The 24,141-nt window shown below is 38.0% G+C and overlaps 1 protein-coding gene across 7 annotated transcripts in view; it reads left to right on the top strand.

The window, feature by feature from the left end:
• The window catches only part of LOC124639930 (transcription factor kayak), a 42,252-nt gene that overhangs the window by 14,108 nt on the left and 4,003 nt on the right, over positions 1-24,141 (top strand). The window contains exon 1 of one of the 7 annotated variants that reach the window (XM_047177437.1): positions 3,163-3,468. The exons of 3 other annotated variants lie outside the window; for them this stretch is intronic. In XM_047177437.1, coding sequence (XP_047033393.1) covers positions 3,364-3,468 — 105 coding nt within the window. In that variant the 5' untranslated portion in view covers positions 3,163-3,363. Of the gene's footprint in view, positions 1-3,162; positions 3,469-23,408; positions 23,826-24,141 lie in introns of those variants that run through there. 3 more of the 7 variants (XM_047177438.1, XM_047177439.1, XM_047177440.1) reach the window with 3 other exon arrangements.

The raw sequence follows: 24,141 nt of genomic DNA, 5'->3' as shown, positions 1-24,141 counted from the left end.
GCAACTATTTTTTTATATTATTTTTTTTTTTGACACAGAATCTTTGACCTTTATTTTGTTTGGAACACGCATGTTATTTGGTCGGAAACAATCAACGGTATATTTTGCTGCTAAATAGGAATTGAGCATCGAATTGTATCGCATTAGTGGGCTGCGCAAACATTGATTAGCAAGTCAATTAACGCGGGTTCAGGTTGGGCAAGCACCTCACACCTCCACTGTCTCTGATTTATTGTTTCTGTAAATGATTTCAAGATGGAGTACATAGACAAATATGGTACTGGTACTTCCTTTGTGTTACTCAAATGTTTTGTTGTTGACTTAGATGTCATTCCCACATGATAATACACCCAATCCAGGTCTTTTTGTCACCAAGCATCTGAAGATATACATACTTTCAATTAAGACATCAGTAAGAAAGTTTTGTACATAATTTTATAAAAAATTGCATCAGCATTGACCGTAAGTTTAGAAAACATAGCAGTAATATATCGGCAAAATGAATGAATAAATTAAATGATATGATGAAATTTTATTACGAAGAAAAGATACGAGCTAACGTAATAGGGTTTTATTGTTACCTATGTGAAAAAAATAGCTTTTTGATAACACCGACCACTTTCAATTAACTTTCGGACTAATAGAAAATTATAATTTCGAAAATGCCATGACCTTTTCAAAATAAAATTTATAACCGTTCGTTATTAATGTTATTACAAGTTCCAATGAAAAACATTATAGAAATGATCCGATGCGATACGATATCAATATGAGACCATATTTATTTCAAACCATGACATCGACGGTTTTCGTGGAAAATGGGGCTGAACTAGTGGAAGCATTTGTTCGCGTGACTGCTGTTCAAGGACGGGCCCTTGAACTGCCACGGGAGTTGAACGACTCATGCTCTTTGTAACTATCTCGCACGATCTAACGATAGGCTCATGCTATGTCGTTGAACACTTGTGTTGATTAATGACCGTTTTCATCATTGTTCTGGAACAATCTTTGTATTTGGTTCGATTGAAATCTTGGCATACTCCCTTAGCTAAAACACCTTGAAGTCCCATCGTCTCCCGAAATCCTAAAAATCGCGGTGAAGACTTCTAGGTAGTCCTTATTTGCAGTTTAAAGATGGAGAATAATTGCGTAGTACGGCAATATTACCACTGGGCTGCAACAAATTGTTTGATAAGTTCGATAAGATATTATTACCGTCCGCAAACAAATTCCAGAATTATATATTATGGAAAAAATATTTGTATCACGCTTGAAATTGACATCATCTACAAATTGTTAGAAAAGCGACGATTCGATGAATTTATTTTGTTTACTTCCTGAGGAAAAGGGCAGTATGTGGTGCTATCAAAATACACCGTATTTTATGATTCGACTTCGATTTCCCTTGAAAATGATAAGAGGTGTGTTTCATTTAGAGCGCTGACGTCATGTTTATCAGCCGATCTTATGTAATGACCAGTCATGTGGTTATCAGACGGCGTGGTTCCTTCCAATACTTACACACCATAATAACGGATGTGTCATATACTATGTTAACTCTAGTATTTATTTGTCTTTAATTTACATTAACACGTGCTTTATCTACATTGAAATCTATACTGATAATTCTTTTAATATATAAACTTGCTGCGTAATTATCTTAAGGCAAAAGTGTGGACTTCTGTATGATACTGAAGAAAGATAGCATTTGTTTTGTAATTTTATAATCGTTTAAATGATTCATACGATGTTTTTGTCAACATAGACTAGAACATCAGACTTTAGGTACCTACTATTTATATATTCGCTCGTTACATGTAGATAATCATTCGTAATTAACGTAATTTAATTAGTTATTATTATTTATTTCATTAATTAATTAGTTGGTAATATTTACGTCAATTTCGTCGGTGTAAAGTTTCCAGTTGCTATTAGTGTCGTCCAGATAGAAATCTTAAAAGAACTTTTTATTTCCCTTAACATATTAAACATCTCGGTATTCCTATATTATCATCAGGTGAAAATAATAATTCATTATGATACACAGATTGTGTTCTCCTAAAGACATGGGTAATAAATTGTGATTTGCTGTTTTCCCATCAGAATGTCTAATCCTGATTGTCGAAAACTTCGATCCCTCCAATTCTTATTTGTTGAACAGAGCCCTTTTCAAATAAAAATATTTATGATACATCTGCTTTCCAAAATTCAAGTTTCTGTTTTTATTATCTTCATCAAGTTTCTGTTTTTAAGATATAAAGCCTAAAAAGGTTGTGCGACTCCAAAATTAAGTCAAGATTCTAAACAATTTCTTTTAAATGTAAGATAGTAGGTCAAGCAAAATCCTTACTGCAAATAAGATTAATAATGATTTAGTTTCAAACTATTCTATGTAGTTCTTACTGTGTACGTTTCTAACAAATGCCGTTCTAAATATCTACGGGCAAATCGATTGGAACCTCGGATAAGTTACTTATTGCTACCGCCAGCTGCAGTTTGCCGCATACAACCTCATTATTTCTGAATTCTGATGGACGATATTGAGTTAATGGCATTTACTAACTGATCTCCCGTCTTATTTTGAGACTTTTTAAGACTGGCATACAACTATTGCAAAGTTATAGAATTGTAACAGTCCCAATACAATACGATTTGTTTTGCTCTGCTCGATGATTCATTTAAGTAATAATTGTTGGCTTTGTGGCTGTAAAATATTTAGTACCTACACTTTGTTTGCTGTGTACTTCTATCTAAGGTTAGCAAATGACCTACTTAACCATGTTGGTTTCTATCAGAACTTTTGTTTCAATTAGATTTAGCGCTCAAAAAGTTGTAATCTCGTTTGCTTCAGTTCCTTACTAACCTCTCTAAAAAGAAAATCGAAATCCCTGATTATTTAGTCATCCCACTAGTTGTTTTCTTTCTCTTGCCAACTGATACTCTTTAACTGCATAAAAATATTTACACCTCGTGTCATGGAAAAACTATGCTCTGAATTATTGGAACTTCTCTTCATTCAAAGAACCGTAAAAAATGTATTTGGCTCGGTTAGCGAATTGTTCAAATGTTTGAACATACGTCGTTTTGGTTTCGGGGCGTTGTTTGCGCGTGCGCCGTGCGGCCGCTTGGTATCATACAAAACCGGCCACGAGCGCGCCAACTGACTCAGTCTGATATAAAACATTCTAGCTACGCGTACGTCTACAGTTTGTAGAAGCCTTCATATGACTCATACTCTTATCATATTGTGAATTGTCGCGTCGTGAATTTCGCGAACTCTTTTCATTGTGAACTTTTGCATTTGAAGCCCTTAGTGGATAGTTTTATCGTTAGTTTGGACAATATTAGTGGAAAGTGGTCTTCATGTCTCAGCTGGTGCCATACCACCCCTACAGCAGCGAGCAAGACGACAGTCTGATGTTCGCTACCATGTTTGACTACCAGACAGATGAATATAAGAAGCCAATGGTGAGTTTTTAGGCCTCCAAGCTTTCCTCTGTTTTTGCGTCATTCAGAGCCAAAGTTTTGCGCGACACTACGTGAAGTGACTTCGTAAACAACTTTCTCAACTTGGGGACAGTTATTCGATGCGTGAATGGTGCAATCTCTTTACTTTTTGTTGTCAGTTTTATAATGTACTTTGAAGTTTTTTTTTACTGTCTATCTGGTTGACCTTGAAGTATATTCGAAATCCTGTGTTGAATGTCATGAATATCTAGATCTTTATTAGTTGATACATTTCCTTCTAGTATTTTAATATTTTGATAATATTTTACTTGCATTATTGTGGAAAATAATTCAGCCCTTTTAATTAAAACAATAGTTTAACTGTTGTGACACCAATAATATGGTCCCTGTCGAATGGAACTGGCTAGAACGCTATTGGTCCGTTGCTTGTGCGAAAAGGACGAAGCCTAGATCTAACGAGACTTGAATCACGTTGGCCAATATTTGAAATACTTTTCTTTATTTCGGAACTGATTTACATACTTTAATTTCACTTTTGCATTAAAATTTATGTAAATGAACCGTCCAATAACGCATTGTTAATTTTCCCTCTAGTATGGAATATTCTAGAAAATTAAATTGTTAAACACCTGTATGTATTTCAATATGTACATTTGACAATCTTTACGTCAGTAGCAGTTCCAGGAGTTGTTTGTCTGTAACTCGCATTGCTACTATAATTTATTCCTATTTTTAGATAATGACGCAACGTTAACGTTCCGAGCAGTATGGTCGTCCACAATAAAATATATTGTTAACATTTTTTTTCATTATTTACCGCCGTAATCAGTTCAGTTAGTTTGAAACAGATGGCGCTACTCACAGTTTCGCGCGCTTTATCTCGAGATAGGACGAACATAGCACTATGCGATAATACAGTAGAGATAATAATTATCAATTTTCTCTATCAATAAAAATAAATCGTATTTCATGCAAACAGGAAAATAAAATGTATAAAACAACAATACAATAGTTCTTAATAAAAAAAGTCTCGTGACTTAATTTCACGTCTCGTGCTAAGGTTTTCTCCTTATCACTGCGTATCTGACGTCACATTTGTGGTCCGACTGGATGACGTCATGCGATGACGTCATCGTGCCCCACTGCGCAGTGCGCGAGTCTTGAGAAGTTCCACGAACTCGCATCGCTACCTGAACCATTATTATAATGTAACGACTGTACAGTTTTTATATTATTTTATTGATCACTTAATATCATTATACGGCCGATAAAAACCGTGGATATTTTCTTTGAGGTTTTGAAATGTTACCAACTTTGTTAAGGTTTATTCAAACTTAGATTGATATTCACATTGTCCAATATCTTCCTTGAAATGTCTTCAGTCACGTATGCCTGTGCTGCATGTAGGCATACTCGGTTTTTAACCTCCTTTTTTTCTAGTGACTCATCTAGTTAAGCAACACGTTCTTGATAGGTACCTAGTAGTAATTTCATAATGTTGCATGATATTTTTATTAATTTCATTTAGCATTTAGTTCTAATTGGAGACACATTGAAAAAACAACACTCAGAAAAGAGGACAAAACAAATGAAAACATATTTACGAATGACGTCATGTTATAGACTTGTTTACTTTCAATATGCATGAATGAAATCCTTGGATTTCCCCAATACTTACTGTAACTTTACTACGTGAGCCTTCCCTATACCTAACCATCATACCTAAAAGGTTTCAAAACACGTCAATGAATATAAATAGGTTTTATTCGTTGCGTATTGTCAGATTTATCAACATGGGCGGGGCGAGATATATGTGGGGATATCTTATCCCCGCCTCTTTCGATGATGATAACTCCAACACCTTGATAGCCGCCCTATCCCTCTAGAATGGTCCATGAAAGACATGTTCAATGTAGAAACAACTGATCTTTTAGGATCTGATAAACGAGACTATCAGTTGCGCAAGCGCAACCGGATTTGCCGGGCGGCGGGGCAGGCGCAGTGGTGATGGTAACCTTTACGAAGCGAAAACGTCAAGTCCGGCTGACTTGACCCACTTCGCGTGCTTGTGAAATTTCTCCTGCGCCTGACTGCTTCCAAGAACTCGCCTGTGGTTGGGGAATCCCCACACGCTAGAACGCAACACTGTACCATTTACCTGCCTTATTTAATTGTTAAACAATTAACTACAACCACTACTGTTAGTCCATTGTCATTTGGAGCAATCTAACCTGTATCTGTATCCTGTAATCTGACCTATTTCTTTTACGTAAGCCTTCATCTGTAATTCAACGTGCAGATGCATTGTCTCGAAGTGTAAACTGATTTTAAGTATTTATTGACCTCGTTGACTTGAGCAGATGTATTTTATTAACGGACACCTATTAAACTGTTGTTGTCAATACGGGCCGGATGTAGGCAATTTGTTTTAATTGTAATGAACTCGAGATCCGTCTTAGTTGAATATCGTCGAGGAAAACCACTGTCTGGGCTTTCTAGCTCTGTCTCGTTGAACAGGACAATAGACGCTTTTACGCAGTCATTGCGCGAGGGTTTGATCGTACCTACGCGAATTTCTTGGTTTTACCCTAATTATTGAATGCCAGTTTAGTTGTAAATCAGAACTTGTATGTTATCTTCTGAAGTCCTTTTAATAGTAAAATGCGTAATACAAGTCTGTGGTTCTCCGTAATATAGTAGATATTATCGATACTATCGTGTAACAACGGATTAGATAATCTTCATTATACTAATACACGCAGAGTTTTCCAAGAATATAGTGAATCATCGGAAGTAGGTAAGCCATATTTTTTAGTACAGACATGACAAATACTTGTACCATTACTGGTTAGCTGTAAGCGTGCTGTAAATTATGTATATTTTTTTACTTTTACATTAACTTTTAAAATGTTGACATCTGGAAACGCTAAATATGTATGCGTCATATTCGGATAGGTTATGTCTACATTGCCAACATTTTAATTGGATGTTAATATAAACTATTTATGATTATAAATTCTTAGAATACATTTAACATAACTTAATAATATTTTCGTCTAGTTCTTCTTATATAACGTATCCAATGAATACATGTACATACAATTAAAATATAATTTTAAATAACTGGCATACTTGGCGTGTCCAATTCATTAGCTTAACTCCTGGTAAGTTTACCAGGTACCAGTCTGATATTTTATTTAATAGTCCTTTGTGATGCAGTACAAGCTCTATCATGTTCATAAATTGCATTGGATAGATGTTGTGATGCAATTCTCCAAAGTAGGTAAAAAATTCGCGGCCCGCACACCTGCGCGCACTGTGAGGATGACGTCAGGCATAAAGCACGCGGTTGTAGTATGTGAAACTTATTGTCTGTTTGCAACAATTTTAATAGAAAATTACCTTATTGAGAACTATTTGTCCTTTGCCTTCGTTCTGAAGTTAAGACTTCTTTCCGCACTGCATACATACCTTCCCACGCCATGAATTATTTTCTTCCTTGGTATTACTCTTTCATTTGTCTTTTAGTATTATAACTGTTACTGTTCGGACACTGGCTGTATTAAATCTGGGCACTCCAAACACAATAAGATATTACGAAGTGATAGCTGTAGTGGTACAAAACGAGGTTTAATGCAGTTGCACAAGTAGCCACAATAAACTCCGAAGCTGACTTCTTTATTACCTTTAAAAGATAACACGGCTGCGCTATCCATTTTGACCCATTACATAAAGTGTTTTCCATTGTCTCCGTGTTCATTGCTTTCCAACTATTCCGTTTTCAAGGTTTACGGGAGAACAAGATTGTAGAGGCAGCAAAAGGTGTGGTCAGAATCACTTTCTACGTCTTAAATTATGTTAGGGATGGTGTGCAAAGTTGTCACATTACTCGCCCAAGCTTAGCAAAGTATTTTTGTGAATTTGTTTCACAGACTAAGTTTAGGACATAAATCTTGGCATTTATACTTAACTGTACTACTTAAGTCTAGACTACGTGTCTGCAGCAAATATAATGACTTGCAAATAAAGCTGTAAAGTACAACCATGAAATTTTAAGTCAAGGTAACTTAACAATAAATGAATGTAGATTTTATCGTGATTGCTTATAATATAATATTGTTCCCTCTGATCCTAGTTAAAGAACCACTTAATTAGTTTCATTGAATTATAAATGTTATAGCTTCTTTTGTGTATTATTTTCTTTAATGGAACTGATGGAAGCTTTTTATCAAATTCCAGTGTATTGTTTTGGTCCTGTGTTTCATTTCCTAATCGTTTTAGTTGCACAAAATGCTTGTAGTCCAATCGATTAGGTATGTCGGCCACATTAAGTTGTTAGAGCATGGTAGCCGTCGCGTGGTGCTAAGTCATGCGGTCCGGTTCAGCTTGTCACACCATAACCTACCACCCACGTTGTACAATGTCATGTTGACGTTTATCCGTATCAAAAGCATCGTAAACTCTAATATTTGTCTGCAATTGAAATGTAGTGTATTTGTCAAGAGAAATAGTATTCTAGGAATAAGGAATAGGTATTCGTTTCGTCCCATTTGTTTTCTAGATATTATCTAAATTAAAAGATGTACAAATAAAATATTGGGAAGGATATTAGGCTTTACCAAAATGCTAATGAAGCGGAAAGATAAAAAGATTAATACCTAAGTTTCGGCGAACAAATATGTCTTAAGCGAGGAATTTGCGATAGCATAAAGTATTTCGAGGAAAAACGTTAAACGGTACTTCCCACACTCAAGTGTATTTCATGAGAAAGTCAGCGCAAGGTCGTCTATACTATAAAACTAATAAGTGTGAAGCTAATATGTTTGTATATATTTAATAAAAATAAGGTTTTGAACAAATAAGCCAAACTAGTGTGACGACCACATCAATCTAAGGCGAAACAGGAAAACGTTTTTGTCTTTAGTAGTAATTACGAATAAATAGATACAAATAAAGTTATTTTAGTAACCAACTCGACTGCTATTATCCGTTTGATATTAAAATTTCCTGTTTGTGTAAGCTCATCAGTTTTATTATAGAATGTGATAATATTGTACAAAGTCTATGGCATTGTATTATTCTTACCCCTACCTCGATCATAAACTCTACTATGCTTGACATAACCTGATAAATCTTCCCATGATTTTCATTGTCTCATAAATCAGTTGGAGAATTATTGTGTTTTGGTTACAGCATACTTGTATAGCGGGTTAGTGTTTGATAGGATAATAATGTAGCGTAAAAAAATGAATGAGACTTCATAAGGTAACACATTCCAAATGTAAATGAATTTCTTAAAGTCGCGGTTGATTGATGCGCCCCATCGCGTCTTTAGCTACGGCTACTTATGGCTTAAAGAGCCAAGCACGCAACCTAGCGTAAACTAATAAAGAAAAAAAGTAACATTTCTTCGGTTCTGCCGCAGCTTTTAGCTTCTAATCTATTGTTTACGTTAACTGTTGGGTTTGTCCGACAACACGGGTTTTGTCAAACACAATTGCTTGACAATGTGGTGCCATAAAATTTTGAGAAGCCTATTTACAAATAATGCCGCAAAGCCTGTCAGTGAAAATGCTTCTTGGAGCTCTTTTGGAGATATTGTAACGGTGCAACAATAATTGCATCGAGTTCTCTCTGTATCGGGATCCGTTAAAGGTAGTTAAGGATCCCGGCGGTTGACCACGGGTACCCAATGAGTCACCCGTTTGGCTCGTACGGCATTCCGCCGGACATTCTGTCCATACCGTTTATTTATCTTGATCGCGGGATTATGAAGCTAGGTTGCCTCTACAATTAAACATTTACATAAGTGCAGTAAGGTAACTTTTATAAATTCTAAACAAAGGATTCCCTGTATAAATTAGCGAGCTTAATTTTCTTTGTTTCACGAAGCAATAATAATTACGTCACAATAATAAGCATGGAGCTGATATTTACAACAGCTGCAGAGTCCTTGTTCCGATTATGGGCAAGAATCGTGCTTACCGCTCCGTAGATTACTGACATTTTCCACGTTTCCGCCTCGAGTGCCTTATTAAAAGATGTCATAGTTAAACTTGCAATCGAACAAATTGCATTAGATCATTGTTATAAATATTTACGCACAAAAGATTTGATCGACCTTTTTACCGTTAGCAGAATAGGATTTGAAGGAAATTTAAAGATTTTGAAACCTGCATATTATTTGCTACGCAGTTTGTTATTGCATTGATGCATAAATTAAATGTACTTAATTATAATTGAATAGCATAATGTTTTAACTTGCGACTAAAACAATAGAGTTCCAGGTAGATACAGCTATTTTGCTAAGTAAAATCCACAATGCACACAGTTATGCTTATTAAACTATCTACAATTTGTTAATGTAGATAGCCTCATCATCTGCATGAGAATCATATTTCTGCCCTGGAAGACTCGTCGAATAATAGGGCTATGAATTGTAGGCAGTCTGCTGCCGCCCACAACAAAATTCGTGATAGACGGCACAATAACCGCACTACCAATACCGACGCCATTATTTAATGAACCCTCGTCAGATGAAAAGGTCAAATTATTTGAAAAGATTAATCTCGTTATTTATGTGGGCATAACGCGCCCCGACACATTTCTCGGTTGATGGACAGAGTTATACGACATTGATTTTATATTTTATGTAACTCACAAAGAAATATGGGTCTCGTTTTTTTCTGACGTCTTCTACAATCTCATTTGGTACAGAATAGCTTTTGTGCTCTAAATATTTTGATCGCTATTGTTTTGCTTTCTCGGCTCACCGTGTTCAACTGCTCGGGTTAATATTAATCAAAGAACGTAATTCTCCAATGTGGTATAAATTGTCGGGCGGATAATTTGCACGGGCATGCCAGTTTACTGAGAGTAATGTACTCGTAAATGTTTACGACTGTGGCTGCGTTTTCAATGTTATTCAAATCATTTTTTTGAGATTCCTTCGTCGGCTTTGCCATTACGGATTATCGATGATAAATATTTTATTTTTATGTCATTCCATTGAATTTGTACAAGATTTTATCGTTGTGACCTCCAGAGACAGCGAAGATTGCATACTGTGCGATTCTTTTTATTAAAAAAATCTTTAGAACAGATTTTTTTTTTTCTATAATTACGTTTTGGTTGTTATTATTTCGGTCACCAAGTCGGTTTTACCGAAGCGATGAACGTTCGTCCAATAAATTGTTTTGATAACATGGGATGTCGGTAAATAACTGAATTAATGGGTTTCGAATGGCTGCTTACTTGCCGCAATTCTTCGAATCCAATTTTGTATTTTACTACACCTACGCAGTTCTTAATTCTGATACATTTGCAAAAGGTCGCATGTCATGTTGTTACTGGATTTTGCTTCTGTCTGTTCATTTTGTATTGCTTTATTAGCATTCAAAGTGTTGACCATTTCCTGAAAACGAGACGATTTATTATTTAAAAGATTTTTTCATTATACGGACAAGGTAGTTGTTCAGAATCTATTATGCTGTAGATAGGCACTCTAACTTAGAAGGTCATTGAACTCTCTGCGCATGGATGATGAAGTTTTAGACCATTTGTTATCTTTTTGTTTGATCTTATGTTCACATGAAAAATGATGTTTTAATCCAATTTTTGCTTAAATAAACAAAAGAAACAAAATTTTCCTCAATGTATCTCTTTCGCTGCTTCCCAATTTATGGTTGATTACTCGTCTGCGCGCGCTTATGGAAACAGTTCATCACATGCATGGTTGATTATTGCACGACTTTTATAAACTTCGTCCGTAGCACGCTTCTGATTACTTATTATGAAAGAGCACCCTGTTTCAGTTACTATTGTTTTGTATGCATAGCACATGACTTGTTGTAAAAACATAATATCTCTTCAATGCTAACCACTTCGCATCATATTAAATAAATGGTCCGTTTTTCCTTTTGATTACGTAGATCTTAAAAAAATCAGCCGATCCTCACTGTAGAATACTTAGAATCATTAATCCTTTTTTTTATTTTCACATTTGGCAGACTCTACCATTACCTCTATGACATGATCATAACTTCATAAACAATAAATTGAATAGCAGCGAATCAGCTTGTATGAATGCTTTTGCGAATTAAGATTAGTTTTGTAATTAGTTTTTAATAGAGTGTAGTTATTAGTATCAATGATCGAGTCCATAGGTGCGCAGTGGTCGGGTAGTGGCGGCGGCTTGGCTGGTCGTGCTCGACATGCTCGCACTAATTCAATTATTCCGTTTATGTAACGTACCGATCGCGTTGCATATAGAATTTCTGCCCGACGACGCACCACCAGCCCAATTAGGAGGACACTAAAAAGGTGCTGCGTTTGTTTGCGCCTCATTGTTCTCATCGGTATCTGGGCTGCCGCCATAATTTCGCAACTGGCAGGTCTCTGTTTCCTCGTCTTTTTAAGGAATCGAAAGTTGTTGATTTTCTGCAACGAGCCGAGGTGCCTTGCAGTTGTGAAATTGTGCGTAGGTGCGGTGCATAATGCGCGGGGGCCCGTCTGGTCGGCGGCGGCGGTGGCTGCGCCGTCGGTGCCGGGTGCCGAGGGGCGGCCGGTGGTGTTTACGATGCACTGGTGCGGCGGCGCCGAGTGGGGCGTAGGCGTCGCCGGGGGGCGTCGCGCCAGGCTTATCAGACGGTGGCGGGGCCGGCGCGCGAGCCTCACTCCACGTTCTACCGCTGACCGCGCGTGTCGTGCACGCTCGCTGACACCAGTTTTAGATAACAAAAACCTTTGTCCAGTCGAGGCAATAATATTTACACTCTGCGCCGCGTAGTTTCTGAGGGGTTTTCCGACGCCGACCGACATCTGTCAAACGATTGTTTTCGTTGCGCGCACGCGGGGATCGCGCTTGCTTGTATCAAGTTACGACAAGTTTTTGAAGTTATTAATGAAGTTTCCTGTTGCATTGTGAAGTGTTTTATTTGGATTGCAGTTAGAGGAAATCGGTAAGTGTTTATCTGTTATAGGCCTACACGCTGCGATGCAAACTGGGAATTCCCTTGACGTTTTGTAATGATGCCGCTACCGCAAACAGATTATACTGTTTATCATTATTAAATTTTTATTGCGTCATCTTCATTATTGTTTCTGCATTATCGTCATATCATGTACTCGTAAGTGTAAGGGTTGACGATGATGTTATTCGAGATGATCTTGAGGATCATCCTCGACATCATGAGCTGTTCTTGCGTTCTGATCGCTGTTGAGATGGTTGTTGCGGCGTGTTGGAGGCGGTACGGCGCAGGCACTGTGTGACGCCGCGACGCTGCGCGCGCGCCCCGTGTCATCGCTCGCGGTCAGTTGAACGAACCCTCCGCCGACCGACGTCAACCTTGCCATAATCGCGATTATTTGCATCGCCATTGTACCCACTGTGGGCCGTAAGTGAGCCTCTAATTGTCTCATCGAGTTGATGAATCCAGACACATCTCATAAATAAATATCCAAAAATGACATAGGACCTAGCAAGTTTGCAGTGTTTGCAAATTTTTTGAATGACGCTCATGTCGGTTGTATTGCGATCACGATAAGAAAACTGTGGAACATTGTTTGCTTTCTATTTTATCGGCGACGCTGCTGATAATTTTTATTGAATGCCCCATCATTCCTTGAAGTCATGATAGTGTACTATGTTGTGGCATATTTTTACATTTGTTTAATGATATGAAAATGTTTTCATAGATAAGCATTTTTTTTTTCTAAATTAGGCCTTGAATCACTAATTATTTATTGACACTTAACTCTGAAACATTTTTGTGCAACTGTAACTAAAGTTGGATCAGCCAAATAAGTTTACAACTAACTTGTATATCCCTCATAAGAGCATCTAGTCTCATAAGAGTATACCTTACAATTGTTCAAACGACCAAAACATTTACAATAGTTTTGATGATAAGATAAAACTAAGACACCTGAAAAGTCTAGTCTATTGACGCCATCGATTGCCGCCTTTACACAATAGTAACATTAGGACATCAAGATATCGTTCAAACAAATAAAGGTGGCGACAGTTAATGCTGTATTAAATGCCATTAAAATTTAAAAACAAAATCGAAATAGTAGAAGTTATATCAACGAACAAATCTTTATTTACAACAATGACTTAAGATTAAGTTTAAGCTATCAACATAAAATAAATATTTATCAAAGTAATTTAAGACAAATGTGGGGACAATACATGCACAATATGGCATCCTGTTGCGCTATTCAAATTAGTTTTATACAGGAGGCATTATTCTCGTCGTCACATAAAAATGTATAAAAATCTATTTTATGCGGGCTTATTATTCGTCGCGTGTTTAATGCGTCTCCCTTCTATATACATCCATATAGAATATCACCAGTTAAGTATTGAGGCACACTTTTATTACTTTGCATCATAATGACAATACTGATAAAATAATACATTATTATGATTTAATACAATTTACGATTTATATTGAAAATTAATGTGAATTTATTGTTAAAGATCATAATGTCAAAAGTTGAAAAGTCTAAATATTGTCTATATGGACGACATGAGCGTCTAATCGAAGTGAAAATATAGAAACAGACAAAGAAAATTCCAGCACAGCAGAAGTACTGAATTCGATTTGTTGTTCAGGTGTTCAAATGAAATAAACTTGCGTAGAAAGAAATTATGACATATTAATCGGTTAACTGTCTGCTTTGTGATACACGGATATGAAGTACGTTTGACAAAACCTTGGGCTTCTGCCAAGCTGATGTCAGTTACACGATTGCACACTTTGTCTGATGTATTGTAGTAACTTGTGACGCTGAATCTACACACATTACGACTACATCTGAAATTACGTCTCATTTGTTATTTACGCGCTGAATAAGATGTTCAAAGAACCGTATTTTTCTAATGCTTGTTCTACACAGTAGTGCGTCTATATCAGATTTCACTAAATCTACAGAAGCTATATTATTCGTGTTTTATAACTTTATCTCTGACGACTAGAAAAACATTTAGTATCTTCAATCAACACTTAAATAAATACATACAATGTATGTGATTAATATCCCAGATTTGCAATTGAGTTACAACAATTTTCAGCAGATGTAGTCATAGTAGGGTCTTCAATCAACACCCGATTAAATTCAGAAGTGGCTTCAACAAATTCAATGCAGACAAAATCACGAGTTAGGATTAATATTATATTTGTATGTTGTTCCCGTTACATCGGTATTTTCTGTAGAAGAGCTATTGTGAAACATTTTGCGATAAGTGCAAGTGTTTGTGCAGCTAAGTGTTCGTGGAACGCGATAAGCGTAGTGCCGGTGTAGGCACCGATTGGGATGCCGCTATCTGCGCTGATAACGAAGGGACGAGTCCTGCAAATTGAGACGTAACCCGGACAAACAAACGATGGATAAAACAATTATTATGTATTTAGAAGCCGTCAACTATTTAACAATATTATTAATCATATATTAATAAACAGATCAATGGTCATTAGTCTGTTTTGATAGAATTAGATAAATTTTAATTTCATGCTTCTGAAGAAACTGGTATCAAAGTTTTGTCTAGAACATTTGCATTTTTAATTAGAATTTGTATACATTATTTCTGGAAACTATTTAAAAGAATGTGACTTTCGGCACTAAAATAATTGTATTACTGTACAAATATTTCAAACACAAAACTTTCTACGTCTGAGGAAGAGAACATTTTGGAATTTCCACGCCTCGCCTCTGTATGTTGAAACATAAAAACGCGTTTTTCCTTGAACGCAACAAAATGCTGTGTGACGTCATATGATGGGCGTACAATTATCTCGGGTGGTGCTAGGCGGTGCCAGGGCCACGGCGGAGTGGCGGCCTTTCCGCACCCAACTGATAAACCGAAATGCTTTCAAATGCGCGTGCGCATGGGTCCACTTTACACCAGATTAACGGGATCCCCGATGTCTGGTTTTATGTGCTGATTTCGCAGTTGCATCATTGTTTTATCCGTTTTTATTGCATGTTTTGTGATGTACTTAGAAGAAATGTTCCTTTCTAAGTCTTAGGCAGTCCTCTGTGTCTACAAATAGACTCTTTAAAGGTGTTTTCTAGATATCAAATCTAACGATCTTTTTAGTTAAAACATTGCAGGTAATAAACCACTTTGTCAGTCCGCAATGAAGGCTCGAGTGTACCTCAAAAGAAATTAGCATAAGTGCCGCCAAACACAGCGAGCATCGAGACAATGGCTTTGTCTGACTATCCGTCTGTACGTCGCCTACTATAACTGTTTCGTTATGTTTTACAACGTTACTTCAAACTTGCACCGACAAAGTGAATTACAGGTCATACTTTTGCATTGCGATTCCAAAATTGTTCACTATGTCGTTAAATTGTATGAGTGACGTAAACTTTGCTCTTAACTTTTGCTGGAGTTCATTTTCAACTGACCGACAACCACGTTACTGGTTGAAAATTTATGCCTGCCTTCATTGAATTTACTCTTTATCTGCTTCACCTAACCTTTAGTATGCATTTTATTTAAAATGCCATACCCACATAAGGCGTTGCTTTATAATCGCGCTCCGAATCTTTAATTCTCAGTTTTGTACCTACTATCGTGTTATTTCCAAGTTTCGAATTGGAATGTTTTAATCTTTTAATAAGCAGATATTTTGCTGAAGTCAACAGAATATGTCAACTTTTGCAGATTCTGAACTTTAAATGAACCCTTTGAGAATTACTTACAAAGACCATTTCTTCACTGACGATGTAGGCGACGCAATTAAAAAATGAATAAAACAAGGAATACATTTGCGTAGGCGTCGGTCTGAAGTCGGCAGTCGCGACGCGGCGACGGGTTACCGAGGATCTCGACTAATAATACGTGGTGTTCATTTAATTCACCACCGCTCAATGGACATACAATCTTTTATACGAGGGCGGGTCAATAAGTCCGTGACTTTTGGAATAAAACACAGATTTTTTGATAAATAAATCATTTTATTTTTCAACGTAGTCCCCCTTGAGCTCTATACACTTTGTCCAACGCTTCTCCAATTTTTTTATCCCTTCCAAAAATTAGAATTTGTCGAGGTCCTCAAAATAGGCCCTTGTTTGCGAGATGACTTCATCATTGGAGTCAAATCTTTTTCCACCAAGCCATTTCTTCAGGTTTGGGAACAAGAAGTAGTCACTCGGAGCCAAATCTGGAGAATAGGGCGGATGAGGGAGCAATTCATAGCCGAATTCATGGATTTTTGCCATGGCAACTGCACATGTGTACTTGCATTGTCTTGGTGGAAAAAAACTTTTTTCTTGGCCAAATGATTTCGGTTTTTTTTTTCAAATCGTATTTGAAGCGGTAGGTAATAAGGTGGCATAATATTCCCCATTGATTGTTCTTCCCTTTTGAAGGTAGTCAATGTGGATTATCCCGCGTGCATCCCAAAAAACAGTCGCCATAACTTTATTGGCTGACAAACTCACCTTGGCCTTCTTTGGTGCCGATTCACCCTTAGAAACCCACTGTTTTGACTGTTTTTTGGTCTCTGGTGTGTTGTGATGGATCCATGTTTCGTCCACTGTTACAAAACGGCGCAAAAACTCCTCCATATTGCGATCAAACAACGCCAAACCTTCCTGTGAAGTTGTTACACGATTGCGTTTGTGGTCGACTGTGAGCAAACGCGGCACCCATCTTGCGGAAAGCTTTCTCATGCCCAAGTGATCATTCAAAATTGAAACCATTGAGCCATGCGAGATCCCTACGGCTTCCACAATCTCTTGCACTTTCAATCTTCGGTCGGCCAACACCATACCGTGGATTTTTTCGATTGTTTCGGGTGAAGAGACTTCAACTGGGCGTCCAGGGCGTTCGGCATCTTCAGTGCTTATACGGCCACAACGAAATTCAGTAAACCACTTTTTTACGATTGAAATCAATGGTGCAGAGTCCCCATAGTATTTATCAAGCTTAGCCTAGGTTTCGGTAATGGTTTTTTTTCGCAAAAAATAATGCTTAATGAGCACACGAAATTCACTTTGTTCCATTGTTTCCTCAGATTACTGGGTAGTCTGATAAAGATAGCTGTCAAACACAATCTAACTGACGCAGCAAGTTCAAATTTTGTCAGGAGTCACCTCATAGATGCCTGTTAACAGGAGTAGTGTTGCTTTTTCAGTAAAGAGGTCAGAAATTCAAAAAGTCACGGACTTATTGACCCGCCCTCGTAGTACAAGATAAGTCCCTTGTTTGTAAAAACTAAGTTATTAGGAAACGACGTTGAGAATATTCCACCAATCATTTAGATTTACTACGATAACATCCATATAAAATGTAAATTACACGCCAAAGCGATTAACGTATCAAACTTTATCTAAACGACCAAAATATTAAGGTATAAAGTGTGGACTTTGTATGACTAAATTGTACCTATGTTTTAGTATTTTTGTTGTAATCGCATCGCTTCAGTCAAAATTACGCTTGGTACAGTATTTTAGCGTTTACATCACGTTTATTTCGTAATTGCTTCACTCCTGCCAGCTAATTAATTCGAGATAATGCACATAAGTGTACGTAATCTGACCACGCGAAGAGTCACAATAACCATTAGCGCGGCGATATAATTTGCATTGCCATTTAACGCGTTAGGATTATACCTCTTTGTTCTACCGCATTCGTGCAGCTGCTAGTTCCTTATCGGCGCAGAACAATAAATACCGATTTAAAACAGTTCTCACTGCAGATAACCCGTTATGCCCTTCTGCATTATTCAATCTTAATTATCTGGTTTTTGTCCAAAATTTTGCGAAAATCTACGAAACAAAAGATGACCTAAAATCGAGAAGTAGTTTAGTGCCGAGAACAATATTTTGTATGTAGCACAATGTCTGTAAAAAACGCGAGGTTTTTTCGACAAGTGTGCGGTTAGCCGTCGTCGGCGCCGCGCGGAATGTTTGCCATTTCCGGACGATATCCGGTCCTTGGTTCGGCGCCATACGTAGTGCTTTAGATAACCTTATCTTTAATAGTATAAGGCGCATCATAATCTCCTCATTACACACAATGTACACAAATAAAAGAAAATTACTTTAAAATCAATTATACTCCTCAAGTTTTCAGAGTTGTTTTCCGTTTTGTTATTTCGTTGTTTTCTAGAATTTCAGCCGATAATTGTCTATCATTTTAAACGTAATAATTCATTACGCAATTCTTTGAATCCGTGTTTTGTAACCTCATATTTTTTAATTTTCACCAATGTCGCGTGATGATTCATAGTTCAGAATGAATCATTCAACGTAATCGAGTTTTTGAATTGAGCCGACGACGACGAATGTAAATACGCGATCGTAGTGACCCGCGATAGAGAGCGAGTGACGGTGACTCACACGGGTTTTCCGAGAAATACAGAATGGAGCAGTTTTCGTGAAAACGAAGGTCGACTCCGGTTGGCCAGGCGCAGTAATGACCACCTCCTTTGTGCCAACAAAGACTAATTTTCTTTATAGTTACAACTCCGCCCTTTGGAATTACGGTATAAAAACATTACAAAGAACTTTTCAATATCATTATTTGTAACCCTTTGTCCTTTAAAAGTCCCTGTGTGCGAAGGGTGCATATGAAAAGCGACAGTGCATCGATCGCGTCGTCCTGGCAAGCGCTAATTTTCCACTGCTACCTAGATAGGGATGACATTCATTGCTGCTCAGGTTCGACTTCACTTTCCATGGTTATGTGAGTGCAGCGATGGTGTGTGCTCGAGCGTTAGTTTCGTACAATAAAGGTAAAGTGAAGGGACGCTGGCGCGGTGCCAGGGCGTCGATTTATTTTATTATTCGCTCGGTGGCGGTCAATGTCGCGACAGGCCGTCGGCGGCGCCACACATCGGTTGCATGTGTTGCTCTTATTATTTTTACAGTTTAAAGTTTTATTATACGCTGTTACTTACATGTTAAATGTCTATTATTGGTATCAATCCAATGTGTGATCACTTCATTTTATTGACCGGTATGACCGTCACTGTTTTTATTGGGTCGATGTAACGTATCAGTTTAGAGTCTGCTTATTTTAGGTTTATAAACAGCGTTCTGTAAACTTAAATCATTATCTAACGGAGCCTTGACGCGCACCTTTCCTTTCCGGACGAACAATTCATCAAGGATATTTGATTTTTTGCTGGCTCTGGCACAGATTTTAAGGTATTATAAATTCAATCTCATATTTTGTACTGGAACAACACTTATACTTAAAGTGCATAAAATAAATTGCCTGTAGTCACATGCATTAAATTTAATTATACGCTCCAAATTATCCTCATCACATAAAGTAATGCAACACAAGCACTTCTTTATTTTATTTAGAATCAGTTCAAGGAATTTTCTAACTCGCCGGAGCGTCGCTATTAGTATGAGCAATTAGTGTTCCGTTAATGAGCTCCCAGACAACCGACTAGATACGAAGAGACGGCTATAGAAACACGTCTTGACGGATAGCTGGGCACTTAAAGTTGATGGGGTAACAGCCTGGGAGTGCTTTATGGCGCCCGTGGTTAGCGATGTCAATAAGTTCCGTATCTCCATGGAATTGAGGTCAGTTTTTGAACAACTCAAGGTTTGGTAAGGCGTGCTAGGAATTTTACAATGCGTAGTTTTGTGCGCTGGAGCTGCCGATTACGACCGCCGGTAGACAGCGTTTTGCAGTCTGACAGTTGTTTACTTCGAACACTTTACCCCCTTTAGACGTTTCTTTCATGTTAATGGTAACGGCAGTGCCGACTTGGTAATATTCTTGTGCTGTCTGCAGTATTTTGAAGTAACAGTTCTTCTCACTGGCAAAACGATCTTGTTGTTCTCACTGCTGAAGCAATATTTTAAGTACGATTATTTTTTTCCTTGTTGCAAATGGGGGTACAAAAAAACTATCTAGCGTTTACATGTTTTAACTATCAGCAGTGTCCAGCCGGCTTGTAACCCCATTACAAAGGTGACCAAATATTGTGCGCGGTGGGCGTGCTTCACCTGTCGCATCACGCGGCCGCCACGTGCTCACGCGCATGTTCTATGTACGCGACGCGCATACCGATCCCATGCCTTGTAGCGTTTACACGTATTGCACATATATAGGCCAAGTTTTTAGGGTAATTTAAGTCTTTAGTAATGCAATAGGAATTTTGCGAATTTTATAGCAATTTTTATTTTTTAATTAATTCAGTTCTTCAAAATCCCTGTTTTGTAAGGGTTACAAAGTAATGGTTTGTTATTAATTGGATTAGTTTCTGCCGAATTGACAAAATACAGTCAGTCAATATCATAAATAATGTAGTCCTTAATTGCAAAACTTCAACGATCAAGCTGCATCTTATCAACAAACGAATCACGATCTCAAACAATATTATCTATGGAGAAAATCTATCTGAAAAGGCCACCCTCATGCTATCGACAACAATACGAACCAATAAAAACGCGGTGCCGTTTATGTATGACACGAGAATGTTATCCGAATACTAATTTCGCACTATTCTAAGGGGTCATACACCTTCGCTTTGTTATTGTCAAATAAATTGACATAGTGCGTCGTACTTTTGCACCTCGGAGGCTTAGAACGGCAACGCTATGCAAAATCTGTTTTTCATCTTGAACTTTATGTTCAATAATTCAGTCGTTTACACAATATTAAAGTTTATACATTTTGATCTCGTGTTTGGTTGTATCTGATGCTTGTTTATTATAATGCTATATTGCTGTAGTTGTTTGGGATAGTTCATTAATTGTTAAATATTTATTGGATAGGAAGGATGGGTTATTTCACCCAATGTGCTAGGATATTTAGTCTCACAGACTACCCAAGCAAGAAGATATAAAAAAATATAACTACATATAACGTGAAGTCAAACAGAGTTTTTTTTTACGGAAATCACTGTCTGTTTTCAATCAATACACATTAATTAGTTTACAGAATTGTTTTTATTTGTACTTACACAATAAAATGCGAAACAGTGTGCAGATGTAGTATCGGGCAACGTTCCCGGAAAACCGCGGCTAACCTCGCCTTGTGATAGCTAAACACACGTTGTGACGACAACGTTACGGGAACATGCGACATTATAGCTTCGATTACAGGAAAATAGACAAAAACATGAACGCTTCCTCACAACACCTGTTTATATGATTATACTGATACGTCGTAGATATCAATGTTATCATTTACCATCATATCTATAAGGAAAATGATAGAATTCAGTTACTGAAGGAAAACTGAAGGTACCATTTCAAGAAGTCTTAAGATAAGTGTGACTGGATGATTAATGGCTAATGGATAGTAATATAAAGCACCAAAGTTCCATTGAATTTAGGTCAGTGGGGACAGTTATCCGAGAAACTCGATGCATGTGGACATTGCACACATGATTAGATATATTGCATTATGTGGAAGGCACACGTGCGGATAACGGTTTGCCTTATCAACTGAACTTACAAACCTCACCTAGTTAGACAAAAGAAAATCCGCATTTCGCAACCCAAGAACAAGTATGTCAACATAATACACGTTCATGTGAAAATATTGTGCAAATCTTAATCTATACGCTGGGTTGTTTACATGGCCTTTGGTTTGCTCTTCTTGAACTTTAAAAACTTTATTTTCAATCAAAATAACATTATCTACGAGACCCTAATTGAGATCAATCACATAAATAAAAAAAATAATCCTGTGATGTGGAAAAAAGCCTGTGCTTCAAATAATGGTAAAGTGTAACAGAATAAAACATCAGAGAAGCGCTGTACGTAGATACGTCACAACTAGATATAGTGGTGATCTCATTGGCGTGCTAGAAGCGATAACACGCGTACTACGCTCTCCGAGAACCCTCAAGGGCTCCACAAACTGGCAATGCTGCGAGGCTTCCAAGAAAAACTGAAAACCAAAGCCATAACACAATAACGCATAAATGACGCACCACAGTCTATAGGTCAAGGAAACAATTTCTTTATAAACTGTGACAGAAATATGAAATGCAAGGTCCGAAGTTCCAATTCCAACACAAAGACAATTCGTGACATGTTTACAAAATCCTTTGTCGTTCACCAAACGATAGACTCCGATTTTTTTTCGCAAAAAACGGAAGCTTGAAGAAATGCGAACAGGGATCCAAACACCCGAAAACAAAATGACCACGACTAACAAGCAAGAATGTGATAATAAAGCGTTGGTTAATTGTTAGGTAAAGCACCGTGACCAATTAACGTACATGTAAGCTATACAATGCGCGCGCGCATTTGAGACGAATTTCATTTAAGCAATTGTAGTAATTGACCGGGCAGAGCGCCTTCCGGAGCAGTCGCCGCTTGCTTTGTCTCCTCACTTGCACTGATGCATGAGGTCGGCTATGTCGGATATCTCTTATACGATGATTATAATAGTCTGCACAAAGCTCGCTCGGAATTTTAACTAACCATTAAATGCCTATGTTGGGTTATACATTAACACGTTATGTTCAAAAATGATTTCTGCACTTTTTCAACGCTCCTTTTAAGGTAGTATTGACGCTCGTCTATGGCCGTAATGAGCGCGCCCACGGGTCCAACGCGTCCTTGCGACAAGGTCCGACCAAGCCTCCCGCCCACCAGTGGGGTCACGTCACCGCTCTCATCATAAACCCGCAATATTTAGTCGATACTACTATATTAAGCCCGAAATAGCGCAACCCTGTCTTTGAAAATAGGTCCCTACTTTTGAAGCCAAATGAAAATGTATTGTCTCGCGGAAAATGCTGAAGCTTTGTTTGAAAGCTCTTGGATGGCTAGAGTGCAGTGGCTTTGTTTTGAGTATAAAGCGTTACCTCAGATAAGTAACCATCGCCGCGTGCGATGCGAAATGATGCGAAATATTTCCGGAGTTAGAGGAGTATTCTATTAATAAATGATTCGACGTCGCTCGTGGGCGAAGATTTCGGGCGAGCGTGAGCGGGCGCGGCGTTCAGTAGCGCGCGATCCGCCGCGGCCGGCCGCCGTACGCGCGCGCAACGAACGAACGACCCGCACTCCCGCGCACACGATACTCCACGCGATATTCGCGACATACGACCTACGATCCGCCCCTAAACACGCGTTTACGCCGACCCCTATACGAAAGTCCCGTGATATCAATCTCACCGGTGCACAGACGGATCGACCTCACGTAGTTAATACCTACTGCACTTTTGCGAGGGCGGATTATAACGAACAAATCGACTAACAAACTCGAACCGCACGAAGGTGTCGCGTCGCAAAAAGCGCAACACAATAGAGTAAGCGTCTAATTATAAACGTGGTTGAGTTAGCAGCGCAACATGCAGAACATTGATCCTCTGGAGATCGCCAACATCCTCGCCACGGAGCTGTGGTGCCAGCAGGTATACCGCCCACCGCCGCTACCCCCTGTCGGTGTGCTCCACATTCCTCTATATTTTCGTGTAAACAGACATTTGGCTCTTGTGCCATTTACAGGTGTCACAAATATTGAGTAAAGGGATCCCTCAGCTAGCAACTCATTAACAGTGCGACACAAATGGGTACAACTAGAACAACATTAATTTATGTTAATAGATTGTTATCAAGTAATTTGCAACGCAAGTAACGAGAGCAGTACGTTTGTTACTAGAGCATCAGTTTTTAGGTGACAGATTTATTGGTCGGCTTTCAACGCACAACACATTAGCGTACTCACTT

The sequence above is a fragment of the Helicoverpa zea genome, chromosome 20 (genome assembly GCF_022581195.2).
Source record: "Helicoverpa zea isolate HzStark_Cry1AcR chromosome 20, ilHelZeax1.1, whole genome shotgun sequence".
NCBI classification, from domain to species: domain Eukaryota; kingdom Metazoa; phylum Arthropoda; class Insecta; order Lepidoptera; family Noctuidae; genus Helicoverpa; species Helicoverpa zea.
This window is presented reverse-complemented; position numbering and strand designations above follow the sequence as displayed.